The sequence below is a fragment of the Balaenoptera borealis genome (genome assembly GCF_965194805.1).
Source record: "Balaenoptera borealis genome assembly, chromosome: X".
Classification (NCBI taxonomy): Eukaryota; Metazoa; Chordata; class Mammalia; order Artiodactyla; family Balaenopteridae; genus Balaenoptera; species Balaenoptera borealis.
In genome coordinates, this window is record NC_138881.1 from 5,848,950 (window position 1) to 5,868,176 (window position 19,227).

Genomic DNA, 19,227 nt, shown 5'->3' on the forward strand with positions numbered 1-19,227 from the left:
GTGTGTTGAATAGATACTGTGTCTGGCTACCGTTGTGTGTGTAGGTGTGCAGGCGATAGGGCACCACAGCACCTGCACTTGATTTTTTTTTGTTTTTTCTGCTAAACAGAAACAAAACTATGGGGAAACAAGGCATACAAATGGAGTTGGAGCCACCAGAATAATAATACAATTGGATCTTTCAAAGGAAACGTATGAACACGGGATTTACTGATCATTTGTCAGTCGTAAGCATCTTACCTGCCCTTTGTATTCCATGGGCTTTAGTCCTGCGTAAACGGGCACGAAGCTGCTGGCTAACAGGACCTAGACGGATAAAGAAACAGCTTGTGAAAGGACGCATTAACATTCCTACGATATAGTTCATGTCACCTACTATGAAATTAAAATGGTTTACACGTACAAAAATTTACTATAAAAATGAAATAAGTTCCATGTATTTCAAGTGCACAGTGGGACACACTTAAATAGAAGATAACATTTATTGATGTCGGAAAAGACCTCAAAGAGATATGCACAATTCATTGTTCTCCAACTCCATCCACTTCACCCGAGTAATACTGGCACTTTAATTGTAGACAGCCAAGTCATTACAAAATTAAAGTCCAGGTAAGTCTGAATTGCTGGGTGTGTACAGGTTGCAAGTAAGTTATTTACGATGTTCTATCCTACACTGTAAGAATTATTTGAAAGTTTCACTCTGTCTTCCAGAGAAACAAACCCCTCTGGTTATTACAGCTCAGGGGATGTTTTCATTTATGTCACCAGAATGTAGCACATTTCATGGGCTACTTACATGGCCTGGATATGTAATGAGACACTGGCAGGGAGGGGCACCAATTATACTTTATCTTCCATTTAAAAAGTCGAAAAAGATTGCCATTTAAAATATTACCATTTCTTCCTACAGAAGAAGCTGAGCTCTGGGAGCTTTTCTGACGTGTACAAGTTTTATTCTGCAATGCAGTTTTCAAATCGCTAGTGTTCTATTTGGAAAGATACAGTATTAGATATGGAATACTTAAGCCCCAATCCTTCAATTGATAATTGAAGACTCCATGGCTGTTTGTTGTCAAAGAGTCCACGAGATTTTTTTTTCCAAGTAGATATTATTCAGAACTGGATTACAGTCCCCAAAATGATTTGTACATCATCCACGTAGAATTCTTTAGAAATCAGAGGGCATTTACCCCAAAGAAAGAATGCTATAAGTATGATTTTTGAGGTCCGCTCTCAAAACCCAGCAATCCCACTACTGGGCATATACCCAGAGAAAACCATAATTCAAAAAGACACATGCACCCCAGTGTTCATTGCAGCACTATTTACAAGAGCTAGGACATAGAAGCAACCTAAATGTCCATCAACGGAGGAATGAATAAAGAAGATGTGGTACATATGTACAATGGAATATTACTCAGCCATAAAAAAGGAATGAAATTGGGTCATTTGTAGAGACGTGGATGGACCTAGAGACTGTCGTATGGAGTGAAGTGAGTCAGAAAGAGAAAAACAAATGATGTATATTAACACATATATGTGGTATCTAGAAAAATGGTATAGGTGATCTTATCTGCAAAACAGAAACAGACACACAGACATAGAGAACAAACCTATGGATACCAAGGGGGGAAAGGGGGGAAAGGGGGGAAAGGGGGGGATGGGATGAACTGGGAGATTGGGATTGACATATACACACTACTGATACTATGTATAAAATAGATAACTAATGAGAACCTACTGTATAGCTCAGGGAACTCTACTCAATGCTCTGTGGTGACCTAAATGGGAAGGAAATCCAAAAAAGAGGGGATATATATATATATGTATAGCTGACTCACTTTGCTGTACACCTGAAACTATCACAACATTGTAAAGCAACTATACTCCAATAAAATTTTTTAAAAATAGCTGATTTATTCTGAAGTGCAAGTAAATGAGAGACCCAGTCACCAGCATAACGTCATTTCTACAGGACACTCCTCTGTGGGCGGCGACCTGACACAACTGTATTGCCACACTGCTGGGACTTGGCACAGACTTTCTTATGCGATGGCTCCTCGTGACCAAAGATCCCGCAGACGGGGAAAGGGTCTGCATCTCCTTCACAGCCTGATGCTCCTGATACCTGCAGGTACGCCCCCTTCCCCACAGTAGGAATGAAGACCCTCCGCAGTGGGGAAACAGCATCCTCCCATGCTGCTGTGTACGTGAGCGCCAGGGCATAGGTCCTGGGCGCAAGCGCGGCCTCAGCCACGGGCCCCTGACAGCTGGCCCGAGAAGCATGGCGGGGCTTCGGACTCGAGTAGAAGCAAACTCAATGGTGTCAAAGCACAACAAAGGGACTCTAGCAGGAGACAGGAAGGGATCATGCCAGGTGCTACTGCACATCTCTGCTGTGCCAGGCTGATGCTGGGTGCCAGAATCAGCTACACAACCTCTGGGCCCCGTGTGGAGTGAAAATGCAGGTATTCAGAACTGTAAGGTGTCGAGAGCAAAGCATGAAGCCACGGTATGATGACACCCTTGCACAAGATTTCTCAGCCTTCTAAGAAGGGTCAATGCAAACGAGCCCCCCACTTAGGTATTCATTTCAAAATCTCAGCTTTCAGTGTGGGGCGTGACAGAGTGGGCCCCCGTGACGTTACCCACACCCTCTCCACAGAGACGCCAAGCAGGAGTGAGCGTCTCCTCCGGTGATGTGCGGAAAATCACATCCATCCGCGGGGCCGACAGGATAGAAACCAAGCCTTTTCAGGCCCAACCTCGTCAGCCCCCTGGTAGCCCCGACCTGAGCAGCTGAGCATTTTCCAGAGCAAGGCTGTTCACAGTTACGGTCACTGCCTTCACCCTAACTAATCTGGCCCTATCATCAGTTGGCTATTCCTTTAAAAAAATAATTACAGACCCTAGGTACGTTCTGCAAGCACAATGAGGCTATTTAATGAAGTTATTCGGCAAACATGCAACACTGCACCATAGCGATAACTGAAACAATCTGTGGATAGCACACATATTGGGAAATTACAGTACTTAGACGCCTTTAAATGGCCAAACACACTCTATAACTGTAATGACTTACTTCACTGTAACAAGCAGACATGTGGCCTGCAAAAAAAAAAAAAGAAAAAAGAAAAAAAATCACTACCCTTAGAAACAGAATTATGTGGGTTTTTTACCTCCTGTGTGTCAAGTTATAATGTGAAGTTCACAAGTTAATGCTTAGAACTCTTTTTGAGCTGTTCAGATGAAAAATGCTATCCAATTACTCTGATACAGATAGTAACAGTAAGAATCCTCTGAACTGATATGAAAAGTGCAGTGAACTGGAAAATACCCGTCATTCCCCCCAAAATCAGTGTATTTGTTCTGTCACAGTTTATGCGGGCTAGTGATTTGTATATCAAACTATGGTTAGTGGGAAAATTAGCTTTTGATAGTTAGGAACTAAGCGGCTTGTCTTATTCGATGTCAGCTTTCTGCCATTTTACTGTAAGCAAACAGGATTTTCTAAGGCGTGAGACAGTTCATGAAATATGTACTATTATGCCTAAACATGCTTTTACTGTCTTACCTCACTGGTGTTCCAGTGAAATTTTTCTCGCCAACAAATATGGATACATCTAGGGCAGTGGTTCTCAAGTTGTGTGTGGGGGGGGGGGGTCTGAGCCCCCTGGGGACATTTAGCCATGTCTGCAGACTGTTTTGGTTGAGGACACCAACACAGAAGGCAGGGACCTAGTTAGTGTTCCTGCCCTGTCACTTAGCCCAGCACTTTAAGAATTACATGTATGTTAAACCGTTGATTTGGTTTCTGTTTCCTTCTCACCAAATACACAAGGATAAAAATAAAAGTCAGTGACTTCCTGTAGCAACTGTATAAAGCATTGCCAAGTGTGTATTCAATACACGTTCAGACTAGCTCTTTTCATTTTACATTTTATAGAAAAGGGGTGTTTAGAAAATTATGTGGCCTGGCTTCCTTAGAGAATAAATTCTCAACCAGTTTCATTTATGCCTAAAGTTGACTGTGGAGTTTAATGAGAATCTGGCTGTGTATTCAGAACCTGCTGGTGTAGTTGAAATTCAAAGGCAGATTCAAATTTATCTTACCCAGTCTTCAAGATAATGACCAATCTTAAATTCAGTCCTTATTTCACCTTCACAGGGCTAAACGTGAGAAGGTCTTGCTGTAAGAGCATGCTCGCTGTGTGCAAGGAAATTCAGGACATCCTGGCAATGGAGACAGGGTTCTTCTTCCCAAGAGGGACACCATTCTGCAGGAACGCCTTCCTGGGTGTATGTGTGTCAAAGAGCATTCATGGATGTCAAAAGACCATCTCAGAGCACATACACGGGGCGTCAGTTTTAAACACAAATTCGATGATTTGTACCAATTCAGACAAGTGCCAGAACACTATCCCTCCGTGGCATGGTTAATTTCAAAGTCATTCCTGCTGAGCTGTGGAGGTGACGTATGACTTTCTTTTAAATAAAGGGTTTACTTCCCTAAGTATGCGTTGCGGGAGGCTAATATTGAAATATGTTTGGATTTCCTGATTGCATGTTTCCTTCCGAAGAAGGATAGCCCAGAATAAAATCTGGAGCTTAAAAGGAGTGAGTTCAGGTGCAAGATGTACACATTGGGACATTCAGGGCACAATATGTAAATGGGCCCTCAAATCAAGGAGTTGCTAAGGACCCATGACAAGTATTTGCCTCTGTGCCTGGGCCTCCTGGCCGACGCTCCCCAGGGCTGGAATCAGTGCTCTACAGTATGGGGTTACGGGGCAATGTGGGGCTTAGCCCCACCCCCATGGCTCTGCAGGGCACTGCCCTAGTGGGATGTCTCTGCAGTGCCCTGTGCTGGCGGGGGTCCTGGCACTCGGGGGCCTCTGGTGGAAGGGAGCCGCCCTGATGATCTCTGAATGGCCTTTGTCCATGGTCTTTGACTACATATAGGTCCTGGCTTCTGTCTAGACGGCCAACTCATCGAACCTCCTTATCACAAGGTTATCTGGCCAGATGGTAACACCCTTTCTGTTGTGTCCTAAACAGGCTCTCTTATTCTCTCCAGTATGCATAGGCTGAGAATGTTCCAAATCTTTAAGTTCTGCTTTGCTTCTGAGGAACAATTCCATCTTTAAGTATTTCTCTCTTCTTGCATTTTACTCTAAGTAGCCAAGAGAAACCAGGCTGCTCCTTCAACACTTTGCTTAGAAATCACCTCATCAAATATCCAGTGTCATCACTTGCAAGTTCTACCATCCCCAGAACACGAGGACATGAACATAATCCTGCTATTCTTGGTCAATGTATAACACGGGTGACCTTTCCTCCATTGTCTGATAACATTTCCTTGCTTCCGTCTGAGACCTCATCAGTATGGCCTTTACTATCCAGGTCTCTCTAAGAAGATGGAGGCTCTCTCTACGGTTTGTTTTTTCTTTCCGAGTCGTCACCAGAATCACCGATGGCAACGCAGGCTTTTTCTAACGTGCACCTCTCAACTCATTGAGCCCCTGCCCGTTACTCAGCTCCAAAGCCGCTTCCACGCTTTTAGGTATTTGTTACAGCAGCATCCTCACCTGTCAGTGCCAAGTTCCTGTCTCAGTCTGCTCAGGCTTCTACAATAAAATACCACAGACTGGGTGGCTTAGAAAGGACACAAGTTTATTTTCTCACAGTTCTGGAATCTCAGAAGTCCAAGATCAAGGGGCTGGCAGATTCAGTGTCTACTGAGAACCCACTTCTATGTCCTCACATGGTGGAAGAGGTGAGGGAGCTCTCTGGGGTCTCTTTTACAAGGGCACTAATCTCATTCATGAGGGCTCCACCCTCATGACCTAATCACTTCCCATAGACCCCTGCCTCCAAGTACCATCATATTGGGGGTTAGGATTTCAACACAGGAATCTGGGGGGGACACATTCAGACCATAGCACTGAATTAAATCACCATGGACATAAGATCCCAAATACTATGGAAATCCAATCCCAAATAAAATGAGTCTTTGGACCACATAATTGGTCCAAAGAGGTTCTCAGAAAATAATCAACTATCATTGCAGCTATCAGATGAAAGAATAATGTTTTCATGCCACCAGAAGTGAAGTTAATATAATTTAAGCATGAATGATCACACAAAAGCACATTGGTGAATGTACACCAGGTCAATGGTTGAAGAGGTATAAAATCAGATGCCTAAAGGCAGCAAAACTTGGTCGTAATCCATTTCCCGAGATTTTATAGACGTAAGTGAGCACGCTGCTCATGAACAAAGATAAGGGGTAAAAGAAGAAAATGTTTAAGAAAGGGTGAAGCCTACCCAGTCTGCAAAAAGAAAGCAGGGACCTTAAAATTTCATGACAGACTCACACAGGGATGCTGACCAGTGACGTGTGTGGCTTATTATCTTATTTGTTCATTATTTACTAAATATTGACTGTAATTAACAAGCTTATAGGACTTGACTATTTCAAGCACATTTTTACATGATTTTTTCACTTTACTCGCCATGGTAACACCAATTAGCTTTCATCTCCATTTCACAGTTGAGAAAACTGAGGCTCAAACATAATTAGCCTCAGAGGACACCATCAGGGAATGACAGACCTAAATAGGAACACTAGGAGATGCACAAAAAACAAGTGATAGGAAAAAGTCTGCAGCTGCCGAAGAGGCAAGAGACTTTTTCTTGCCTCTTTGTTTCGTGGTGCTCAAGGAGAGGGGATTCAGAGCGCCGCCTAAACGAGCTCAAGAGATGGGCACGAGTCGCGGCTATCAGCGCGGACCCCAGAGACGGGCATGAGATGCTAAGGCTGCTGCTGCCGCCACCAAGAAGCCTGTGTGCGAGCCCAGGTCACTCTCCACACCGCCCCTCCTGGGAGTCTGTGCAGCCCGCCACTGCCAGGGTCCCGTGATCCAGGGACAACTCCCCTGGGAGAACGCACGGTGCCTCAGGCTGGTGCAACGTCACGCCGGCCTCTGCTGCCGCAGGCTCGCCCCACATCCGTACCCCTCCCTCCCCCCGGCCTGAGTGAGCCAGAGCCCCCGAAGCAGCTGCTCCTTTAACCCCGTCCTGTGTGAGCGAAGGACAGACGCCCTCAGCGACCTACATGCAGAGACGGGGCCAAATCCAAAGCTGAACCCCGGGAGCTGTGCGAACAAAGAAGAGAAAGGGAAATTTCTCCCAGCAGCCTCAGAAGTAGCGGATTAAAGCTCCACAAACAACTTGAGGTACCTGCATCTGTTGAATACCTGAATAGACAACGAATCATCCCAAATTCAGGAGGTGGACTTTGGGAGCAGGATATATTAATTTTTCCCCTTTTCCTTTTTTTGTGAGTGTATATGTGTATGCTTCTGGGTGAGATTTTGTCTGAATAGCTTTGCTTTCACCACTTGTCCTAGGGTTTGGTCCATCCGTTTTTTTTTTTTTTACTTAAAAAACTTTTTTTCTTAATAAATTTTTTCTTAATAATCTTTTCCTTATTTTTTATTTTAAAAAATTAAAAAATCTTTTTTTCTTAATAATTTTTTTCTTATTTTTTATTTTTAAAAATTAAAAATTTTTTCTTAATAAATTTTCTATTAATAATTTTTTTCTTATTTATTATAAAAAATTAATAAATTTATTTTTAAAAATTAAAAAAAATTTTCTTAATAAATTTTTTCTTAATAATTTTTTTTCTTATTTTTTATTATAAAATAGCTTTATTTTATTTTATTTTATCCTCTTTCTTTCTCTCTATTTTTTCTCCCTTATATTCTGAGCTGTGTGGATGAAAGGCTCTTGGTGCTCCAGCCAGGCATCAGGGTTGTGCCTCTGAGGTAGGAGAGCCAACTTCAGGACACTGGTCCACAAGAGACCTCCCAGCTCCACATAATACCAAACGGCGAAAATCTCTCAGAGATCTCCATCTCAACATCAAGACCCAGCTTCACTCAACGACCAGCAAGCTACAGTGCTGGACACCCTATGCCAAACAACTAGCAAGACAGGAACACAGCCCCATCCATTAGCAGAGAGGCTGCCTAAAATCATAAGGCCACAGACACCCCAAAACATACCACCAGACGGGGATGTGCCCACCAGAAAGACAAGATCCAGCCTCATCCACCAGAACACAGGCACTAGTCCCCTCCACCAGGAAGCCTACACAACCCACTGAACCAACCTTAGCCACTGGGGACAGATACCAAGAACAACGGGAACTACGAACCTGCAGCCTGTGAAAAGGAGACCCCAAACACAGTAAGATAAGCAAAATGAGAAGACAGAAAAACACACAGCAGATGAAGGAGCAGGGTCAAAACACACCAGACCTAACAAATGAAGAGGAAATAGGCAGTCTACCTGAAAAAGAATTCAGAATAATGATAGTAAATATGATCGAAAATCTTGGAAAGAGAATAGACAAAATGCAAGAAACATTTAACAAGGATGTAGAAGAACTAAAGGGGAACCAAGCAACGATGAAAAACACAATAAATGAAATTAAAAATACTCTAGAAGAGATCAATAGCAGAGTAACTGAGACAGAAGAACGGATAAGTGACCTGGAAGATAAAATAGTGGAAATAACTACTGCAGAGCAGAATAAAGTAAAAAGAATGAAAAGAACTGAGGACAGTCTCAGAGACCTCTGGGACAACATTAAACACACCAACATTCGAATTATAGGGGTCCCAGAAGAAGAAGAGAAAAAGAAAGGGACTGAGAAAATATTTGAAGAGATTATAGTTGAAAACTTCCCTAATATGGGAAAGGAAATAGTTAATCAAGTCCTCAAAGCAGAGAGTCCCATACAGGATAAATCCAAGGAGAAACACGCCAAGACACATATTAATCAAACTATCAAAAATTAAATATAAAGAAAACATATTAAAAGCAGCAACGGAAAAACAACAAATAACACACAAGGGAATCCCCATAAGGTTAACAGCTGATCTTTCAGCAGAAACTCTGCAAGCCAGAAGGGAGTGGCAGGATATACTTAAAGTCATGAAGGAGAAAAACCTACAACCAAGATTACGCTACCCAGCAAGGATCTCATTCAGATTTGATGGAGAAATTAAAACCTTTACAGACAAGCAAAAGCTGACAGAGTTCAGCACCACCAAACCAGCTTTACAACAAATACTAAAGGAACTTCTCTAGGCAAGAAACACAAGAGAAGGAAAACACCTACAACAACAAACCCAAAACATTTAAGAAAATGGGAATAGGAACATACATATCGATAATTACCTTAAATGTAAATGGATTAAATGCTCCCACCAAAAGACACAGACTGGCTGAATGGATACAAAAACAAGACCCGTATATATGCTGTCTACAAGAGACCCACTTCAGACCTAGGGACACATACAGACTGAAAGTGAGGGGATGGAAAAAGATATTCCATGCAAATGGAAATCAAAAGAAAGCTGGAGTAGCAATTCTCATATCAGACAAAATAGGCTTTAAAATAAAGACTATTACAAGAGACAAAGAAGGACACTACATAATGATCAAGGGATCGATCCAAGAAGAAGGTATAACAATTGTAAATATTTATGCACCCAACATAGGAGCACCTAATACATAAGGCAAATACTAACAGCCATAAAAGGGGAAATCGACAGTAACACAATCATAGTAGGGGACTTTAACAACCCACTTTCACCAATGGACAGATCATCCAAAACGAAAATAAATAAGGAAACACAAGCTTTAGATGATACATTAAACAAGATGGACTTAATTGGTATTTATAGGACATTCCACCCAAAAACAACATAATACACATTTTTCTCAAGTGCTCACGGAACATTCTCCAGTATAGATCATATCTTGGGTCACAAATCAAGCCTTGGTAAATTTAAGAAAATTGAAATCGTATCAAGTATCTTTTCCGACCACAACGCTATGAGACTAGATATCAATTACAGGAAAAGATCTGTAAAAAATACAAACACATGGAGACTACACAATACACTACTTAATAACGAAGTGATCACTGAAGAAATCAAAGGGGAAATCAAAAATTATCTAGAAGCAAATGACAATGGAGACACGACGACCCAAAACCTATGGGACGCAGCAAAAGCAGTGCTAAGAGGGAAGTTTATAGCAATACAAGCCTACATCAAGAAACAGGAAACATCTCGAATAAACAACCTAACCTTGCACCTAAAGCAATTAGAGAAAGAAGAACAAAAAAACTCCAAAGCTAGCAGAAGGAAAGAAATCATAAAGATCAGATCAGAAATAAATGAAAAAGAAATGAAGGAGACAGTAGCAAAGATCAATAAAACTAAAAGCTGGTTCTTTGAGAAGATAAACAAAATTGATAAACCATTAGCCAGACTCATCAAGAGAAAAAGGGAGAAGACTCAAATCAATAGAATTAGAAATGAAAAAGGAGAAGTAACAACTGACACTGCAGAAATACAAACGATCATGAGAGATTACTACAAGCAACTGTATGTCAATAAAATGGACAACCGGGAAGAAATGGACAAATTCTTAGAAATGCACAACCTGACAAGACTGAACCAGGAAGAAATAGAAAATATAAACAGACCAATCACAAGCACTGAAATTGAAACTCTCATTAAAAATCTTCCAACAAACAAAAGCCCAGGACCAGATGGCTTCACAGGCGAATTCTATCAAACATTTAGAGAAGAGCTAACACCTATCCTTCTCAAACTCTTCCAAAATATTGCAGAGGGAGGAACACTCCCAAACTCATTCTACGAGGCCACCATCACCCTGATACCAAAACCAGACAAAGATGTCACAAAGAAAGAAAACTATAGGCCAATATCACTGATGAACATAGATGCAAAAATCCTCAACAAAACACTAGCAAACAGAATCCAACAGCACATTAAAAGGATCATACAGCATGATCAAGTGGGGTTTATTCCAGGAATGCAAGAATTCTTCAATATACGCAAATCAATCAACGTGATACATCATATTAACAAATTGAAGGAGAAAAACCATATGATCATCTCAATAGATGCAGAGAAAGCTTTCGACAAGATTCAACACCCATTTATGATAAAAGTCCTGTAGAAAGTAGGCATAGAGGGAACTTTCATCAACATAATAAAGGCCATATATGACAAACCCACAGCCAACATTGTCCTCAATGGTGAAAAACTGAAACCATTTCCACTAAGATCAGGAACAAGACAAGGTTGCCCACTCTCACCACTATTATTCAACATAGTTTTGGAAGTGTTAGCCACAGCAATCAGAGAAGACAAAGAAATAAAAGGAATCCAAATCGGAAAAGAAGAAGTAAAGCTGTCACTGTTTGCAGATGACATGATACTATACATAGAGAATCCTAAAGATGCTACCAGAAAACTACTAGAACTAATCAATGAATTTGGTAAAGTAGCAGGATACAAAATTGATGCACAGAAATCTCTTGCATTCCTATATGCTAATGATGAAAAATCTGAAAGTGAAATTAAGAAAACACTCCCATTTACCATTGCAACAAAAAGAATAAAATATGTAGGAATAAACCTACCTAAGGAGACAAAAGACCTGTATGCAGAAAATTATAAGACACTGATGAAAGAAATTAAAGATGATACAAATAGATGGAGAGCTATACCATGTTCTTGGATTGGAAGAATCAACACTGTGAAAATGACTCTACTACCCAAAGCAATCTACAGATTCAATGCAATCCCTATCAAACTACCACTGGCATTTTTCACAGAACTAGAACAAAAAATTTCACAATTTGTATGGAAACACAAAAGATCCCGAATAGCCAAAGCAATCTTGAGAACGAAAAATGGAGCTGGAGGAATCAGGTTCCCTGACTTCAGACTATATTACAAAGCTACAGTAATCAAGACAGTTTGGTACTGGCACAAAAACAGAAACATAGATCAATGGAACAGGATAGAAAGCCCAGAGATAAACCCACGCACATATGGTCACCTTATCTTTGATAAAGGAGGCAAGTATATACAGTGGAGAAAAGACAGCCTCTTCAATAAGTGGTGCTGGGAAAACTGGACAGGTACATGTAAAAGTATAAAATTAGAACACTCCCTAACACCATACACAAAAATAAACTCAAAATGGATTAAAGACCTAAATGTAAGGCCAGACACTATCAAACTGTTAGAGGAAAACATAGGCAGAACACTCTATGACATAAATCACAGCAAGATCCTTTTTGACCCAACTCCTAGAGAAATGGAAATAAAAACACAAATAAACAAATGGGACCTAATGAAACTTAAAAGCTTTTGCACAGCAAAGGAAACCATAAACAAGACCAAAAGACAACCCTCAGAATGGGAGAAAATATTTGCAAATGAAGCAACTGACAAAGGATTAATCTCCAAGATTTACAAGCAGCTCATGCAGCTCAATAACAAAAAAACAAACAACCCAATCCAAAAATGGGCAGAAGACCTAAATAGACATTTCTCCAAAGAAGATATACAGATTGCCAACAAACACATGAAAGGATGCTCAACATCATTAATCATTAGAGAAATGCAAATCAAAACTACAATGAAATATCATCTCACACTGGTCAGAATGGCCATCATCAAAACATCTAGAAACAGTAAATGCTGGAGAGGGTGTGGAGAAAAGGGAACACTCTTGCACTGTTGGTGGGAATGTAAATTGATACAGCCACTATGGAGGACAGTATGGAGGTTCCTTAAAAAACTACAAATAGAACTACCATACGACTCAGCAATCCCACTACTGGGCATATACCCTGAGAAAACCATAATTTAAAAAGAGTCATGTAGTAAAATGTTCATTGCAGCTCTATTTACAATAGCCAGGACATGGAAGCAACCTAAGTGTCCATCATCGGATGAATGGATAAAGAAGATATGGCACATATATACAATGGAATATTACTCAGCCATAAAAAGAAACGAAATGGAGGTATTTGTAGTGAGGTGGATGGAGTTAGAGTCTGTCATACAGAGTGAAGTAAGTCAGAAAGAGAAAAACAAATACAGTATGCTAATACATATATATGGAATATAAGGGAAAAAAAAAACAGGTCATGAAGAACCTAGTGGCACGACAGGAATAAAGACACAGACCTACTAGAGAATGGACTTGAGGATATGGGGAGGGGGAAGGGTAAGATGTGACAGGGTGAGAGAGTGGCATGGACATATATACACTACCAAATGTAAAATAGATAGTTAGTGGGAAGCAGCCGCATAGCACAGGGAGATCAGCTCTGTGCTTTGTGTCCACCTAGAGGGGTGGGATAGGGAGGGTGGGAGGGAGGGAGACGCAAGAGGGAAGAGATATGGGGACATATGTATAACTGATTCACTTTGTTATAAAGCAGAAACTAACACACCATTGTAAAGTAATTATACTCCAATAAAGATGTTAAAAAAAAAAAAAAAACAAGTGATAATCCAAGACAGTGTAACAAGACACAGACACACGGACACCCACACAGACACTTTGAGGTACAGGTCTCTAGTTGGATTTTCAGGTACACAGACAGCCTATGTGTAATAAAAGGCAGCAGTCGGCTTGTGGATAATGAAAAGCTTGGCATTAAAAAGAAAAAAAACATCTAGTAATTAAGAGAATAAATGAGGCATTGATTAAAAATCACCAATATTTAGTACTCTCCCACATTCCTGTCCTGGCTAGCAATTGATCCTTGACATGCTCTACTCTGGCTTCAATCTTAATCTCCATCTGTCACCTACAGACTTCCCACATCATAGACATTAAACCCAAGGCTGAGGGATCAGAGCCAGGCAGGCAAAGCTCCCAGGAGACGCCAGTTACAAACTGTGGGCTGCTTCTCCTCTTGGCTTCTGGAACTCAGCGCCCTCCGGTCTGTAGCTAAGGAAGTGGGGGAGTGGCCGGCGCCTTTCTTCTCTCCCCCGACACTGAATGAGGCGGTCAGAACCACCACCCCAGACAGCGGTCTCCCACTGGCCTCTTTCATCAGAACACAGCATGTCACTGCCCAGCGTGTGTGTGTGTTGGGGGGAGGGGGAGATATTTTATTTTCCCTTCATATTCTTCTCCCTCCCTCCTGCAGTCTTCACCAGTCTTACTTTCTGAACTACATGCTCATGAGTATTCCAGGCATACATTTCATACATTTTTATAGCCACCATCTGCTGTCAAGGAACCATCTATCCTTCCTTTCTTTGAGTTTCTGCAAAAGGTTAGAGCATTCTACCAAACATTTAAAGTGCTTCTCGTATAACCTAGGATACATGTTAATTATTCAATTATTCTCCTTACAAGGTATTACACATTTGTGCCAACTAGTTCTCTTCTGTTCAATGAACTCAAGTAATTACACCAGTTCTCTGAGTACTTATTATCCAAAACAAAGCAAATCAAAAAAGTCCTGTTTGCTTACTGCAGTAGTTTGCTATGGCTGCTGTAACAAGTTACCACAAATCGAAAGGCTAAAACAACACAAATAAATGTATGATCCTAGGGTCTGGAGGTCGGGATCCAACACGGGCCGGATCCACCTGGGCAAAAAAATCCAGGTGTTGGCAGGGCTGCATTCCTTCCTGCGGGCTCAAGGGGAGACTTGGTTTCCTGCTCATTCAGATACTGGCAGCATTCAGTTCCATCGGCTGTAGGACTGAGGTCCCTCTGCCTCACTGGCTGTCGAGGGGAGCACCTGTAGTGCCCTCCTCATACAACGGCTCCTGCATCTCAGAACCAGCAAACGTCTCCATTTTTAAGGACACATGTGATTAAATTAGTTTGGGTCGGCCCAGATAACCCAGGATCACCTCCCCATCAAGACCCTCACCTTCACCCCATCTATACAATCCCTTTTGCCATGTGAGACGCCGTATTCACAGGTCCTGGGGATTACAGCGTGGACATCTTTGGGGGACGTTATTCAGTTCACGACACTCCCACATGAAAGGAATTAAGAGGGTGATTTTATCTCGCGTTGGGGGAGGGGGCCACGGCTACCAAGCAGAATGTTAGAGGCCCGGACTGTGGTCCCAGCTGGGCCACTAACGAGCTGAATTACGTTTTGTCCAGGTCATTGAACATGAAGGATCCAGCTTCTTCATTCTTTTAATAGATGCCATCTTAGTTCATTGATTTATTCATTCCCATTCACTCACGGAGCACAGGTTGATGGAGATGACACTGTGCCAGGCGCTGGGAATACAGCAGTGGACAGAACAGCAGTCCCTGGACCCTCCTACCCCCCCCCAGCCCGAGCTTACACTCTCGTGAAGGAAGACAGACAAAAACTAAGTAAACAGAGCAGTAAACTACGTATGCGGAACAGTGGTAAGTAAATCAGGGCGGGATGTAGGAAACATCAGGGGCTCGGCCACTGTAGATACAGTAGCCACGGCCAGACTCAAGGAGAAGGTAGTAACTGTGGGTAGAATTCCCCTCTTGTTTCATGATAGGATGATAGTCTTTTGCTCCCAACCTTGTTCTCTTACCAACAAAAAGAGGTATTCTAACCACTGCAAGCCTGATGTATCTGCGTTGGCATTGACAATTTGTGACAATTCAGGCATGGATTATCAGCTTCTCCCTTTCTATTTTTTAAGTCTACACAAGAGTATAATAATAATATAGAAAAATATTTTCCTAAGATGGAATGACTATTAATGTATAAGTGAGAGACGGGAGTGAAAATATTCTAATCTCTTAAGTCACAAAGTAATTTTACTTGTCAGCTCAACATTTCATTAGGTATTTCAAATCATATCATTCAAACATAAAATTCGAACAGTGAGTTTTGATAGTAAAAATCAATGCATTTATCATCTAATTCAGGTGGAACCTGTAGCTCTCTCAATCCATCGCCTGCTGCTGTATCCAAACACGCGTTCTCTGTATCACCTGAAGCTTGCTATGATTCCCACAAGAGGAAAAAGAAGAAAATAGCCTGGCTTTTCTAAGAGAAGTGCACCCTTTCCAATTTAAAATATTTAATGTATTACCTTAGCAGTGCACTTTTATTTGCAAATCAGCTGAACTATTTCCCAGAGACAATGATTTCCCAACCAACTGTCACATGTGTTTGGATAAAAAGGCATCAACGCAAAATGGAAGGAAAGGGAACATTAGAGTGAAAAGGTAAGAGACCCGGATTCCCACTGGCAATCAGTACACCCTGCGGTGTGTCATGCAAAATCTTTCCACCCACTTCTTCTGTTAAAAAAGCGACAAAAGGACAGTAATCTCACCTGTCCTGCCTGATTTACAGGACTGTGGAAGGACTGAATACGGTAGTACTGACACAAAGTCTTACACAAACTGCAGAAGTATTATCTACATCAATGTAAGGAATGGTTCATTGCTACTCAAGTTTAATCCCAGGATAAACGTGAGCACACGGAACGTCACGAGAGAAAACACTGAGCTACTCCGGAGGCCTCTGGGAGCCGCCTGCCAGGAGGTGGCCTCGGAGGGATACTGGAGGATGCATCCGTCAGACGCATGATTTATGGGGCATGTGCCATCTATCAGGCGTGGTATGCGATGCTGGACCTGAAGAACGCGGGCGCGCTCACTGTCTGTGGAAGTACGTATATCAGCACTTGCTCATTTCCTCCAGCAAGGAATGCGGCCGTGTTACCTTAATGAGGTCCTCCCGGGAGGGAAAACTGGAGACTAAGTAGTTTTCTCTGGTCTCGGTGTTGGTGATGGAGACGTGCAGGCGGTCGTGAGCCAGCTCGTGCGCGTTGGGAGGGAGAATCGCCTCCACTCCACTCCTGAAGAAGAAAAAGGGACCCGCGTGTCGGGCTGCGCCCCACTGGCCTGCAAACCTTGTAGCTGCCCAGACTGGAGACCCGAGAAAGAGCCCGGAGACAGTGACAGCGACACCTATGGCTTACTGGATGGGGGAATCTTACATGTCCAAAGCAAAAGAGTCCTGGAGAGACACCCCATCATGTTCGGCAGGCGGCAGCCAGGACAAAGCAGCCATCTTCGCTACCCGGGGGCGAAGGAGGCCACCATTTATATGGGGAATTGATGTCAGGTGGGCTCATCTGTTACCACAGCAACTAGCAGCTCACAGCCCGTCAGGTTAACACCCATCGTGGAGGGCAGATGTCTCCCTTTAATAAACTACCAGGTGGAGCCGCTCTGGCCCAAGGATTAGGACAATCACGAGCTGGGGCAGGAGGCAAGCACGTCTGTGTGAGTAGGGTGCAGACGAAGCAAGGACTGGTCGAGCAGGGGATGTACAGAGAGCAAGAGAACAGCCATCCTGAGTGGCCTGGCCACGCACTGCATGATTCCCCTTTAATTACTGACCGCCTTGTAAGCGCTTCAGGGGAGAGAATGCTGACTGAGCTTGCTACAGTGTATCCACAGTATCCTCTGTCTTCACAGGCTCTGCGGGGAAACGTACTCTGTATGTACCTCAGTCGGGCCATGAAATCATAGCCCGGTGTCACTGCCCCGAAAGTCTGCCTTCGGATTTCTTCGGCAAAACTGTAGGTAAACTCGTTACATTCCTGAAAAAGAAAATTAATAGGTGAGCCTATGTTTTGTCAAAAACATTATCACTCTGGTTCCAGAACCCTGTGCCTGTCACACAAGGCACCTGGACCGTATGAAGCCAATCCCAGATGTCGGATGCTTCACAGGCACGGATCCCCACGAGGCCCGGTCCTCACCCACCATTCCTGGTCCCCAGGCAAGCTGTATGTTCTGCCAATTGCAGTCTTTTTTTTTTCTTTTTAAACCACCTCACATGGCGTTGCCCACCTGTGGGAAATCCTTGAAGGCGGCGTTCTAACGTTAACTGAGCACATTTCTCTACAGGCTTCTCCAGCATAATTAACCTCCTCACCCACCCCAGTCCTGTGGCCTCAGGAACGTTCAGACTGCAGCTCTCCAACAGTGCTCACAATTCACGCCACCACCACCAACCGAGGAAGGACTTGCGATGACTCTGCCGAATCAGAGTCCTTGGAGATTAGGCTGCGGCACTGGTCTTCCATAAAAGTCCCCCCGGTCGGCGCTAACAGGCAGCCAGTGCCGGGAGCCGCTGGTGTGGCCTCTGTTGCCTCCTCTTCATATAACAACGCAAGGTGGGTATAATCACCGCACTAGACGGGTGAGAAAACTGACGTTTGGAGGGTTAAGTGTCTTTCCCAGTGCATCATCAAAACTGAGTGTCAGCGCCAGGATTTAAACCCAGGTCTGTCTTTCATTTATTAGTTCCTCCATTCAACATCCTACTGGGCACCAGGCGTTGGGCTAGGAACTGGGATTCAACGGCTGAGCATGAGATACACAGAGCCCCTGCCTTCCTGAGACTCAGGAGTCCCTCGGTGAGGAGAGGGCAGGGTGCCAGGAGAGCATCCGTGTATGGGGCAGATTCATGTCCCCTCCTTCCCCCAAAGGTTAGGGTAGTCCCCGGAACCTGAGAATCGGTACCCTTACGCAGCAAAAGGGACTTTCCAGATGCGATTAAGCTAAGGGTTGCGAGATCAGGAGACGCTCCTGGATTATCTCAGTGAGCCCAGTATAATCACAAGGGTCCTTGTAAGGGAGAGAGGCGGGCAGGAGGGTCAGAGTTGTCGAGATGTGAAGATGCTATGCTTATGACTTTACAGATCAAGGAAGGAGCCAGGGCCAGGGAATGCAGGACGCCTCTAGCACCTGGAAAAGTCCAGGGCACACACTGTCCTCCGGAGCCTCCAGAGGGAGCGTGGCCCTGCGGACACTTTGATTTTAGACAGTGAGACCTTGTGAGATGTCTGACCTCCAGAACTGTTAGAAAATAAACGTGCGTTGTTCAGAGCTGCTATGTTTACTGTCATCTGTTGCAGCAGCAACTGGGAGCTCATACAGTGGGCATCAACCTCCAACTTCACTTTGCTAGGCTGAGACCTAAGACACAGACAGGAGTTGGGCAGGAGATGGAGGCGGCAGAGGGCAACAGGCAGAGAGAGCAGTGAGAAGAGTGCGAGCGGCCCAGACGGGACAGAGACCAGAAAGGCAACCTCAGTGAGCCACGAGAGGGCTGAGGTCCACGTGGCCCTGGGAGTCCTACTAAGAAATCTGTGCCCCAGGAGAGACGGGAACCCTCCCGCACGGTTGGTGGGAATGTAAATCTCAGCCACTATGGAGAACAGCATGGAGGTTCCTTAAAACACTAAAAATAGAGCTACCATATGATCCTGCAACCCCACTCCTGGGCATATGTCCAGAGAAAACCATACTTTGAAAAGA

At 43.3% G+C, this 19,227-nt stretch overlaps 1 protein-coding gene across 24 annotated transcripts in view; it reads right to left on the reverse strand.

Annotated features, from left to right (window-relative positions):
• PNPLA4 (patatin like domain 4, phospholipase and triacylglycerol lipase) overlaps positions 1-19,227 on the reverse strand; it is a 151,176-nt gene that overhangs the window by 90,193 nt on the left and 41,756 nt on the right. For all 24 annotated transcript variants that reach the window (XR_014239265.1, XR_014239266.1, XR_014239267.1 and 21 more), the window contains 3 exons: positions 17,407-17,501; positions 16,616-16,751; positions 241-306 (listed from right to left, as the gene is read on the reverse strand). Coding sequence is in view for 16 of the 24 variants with exons in the window: in XM_082375884.1 (XP_082232010.1) it covers positions 241-306; positions 16,616-16,751; positions 17,407-17,501 (297 nt within the window). In the remaining 8 variants the exon portion in view is untranslated. The remainder of the gene's footprint in view (positions 1-240; positions 307-16,615; positions 16,752-17,406; positions 17,502-19,227) is intronic.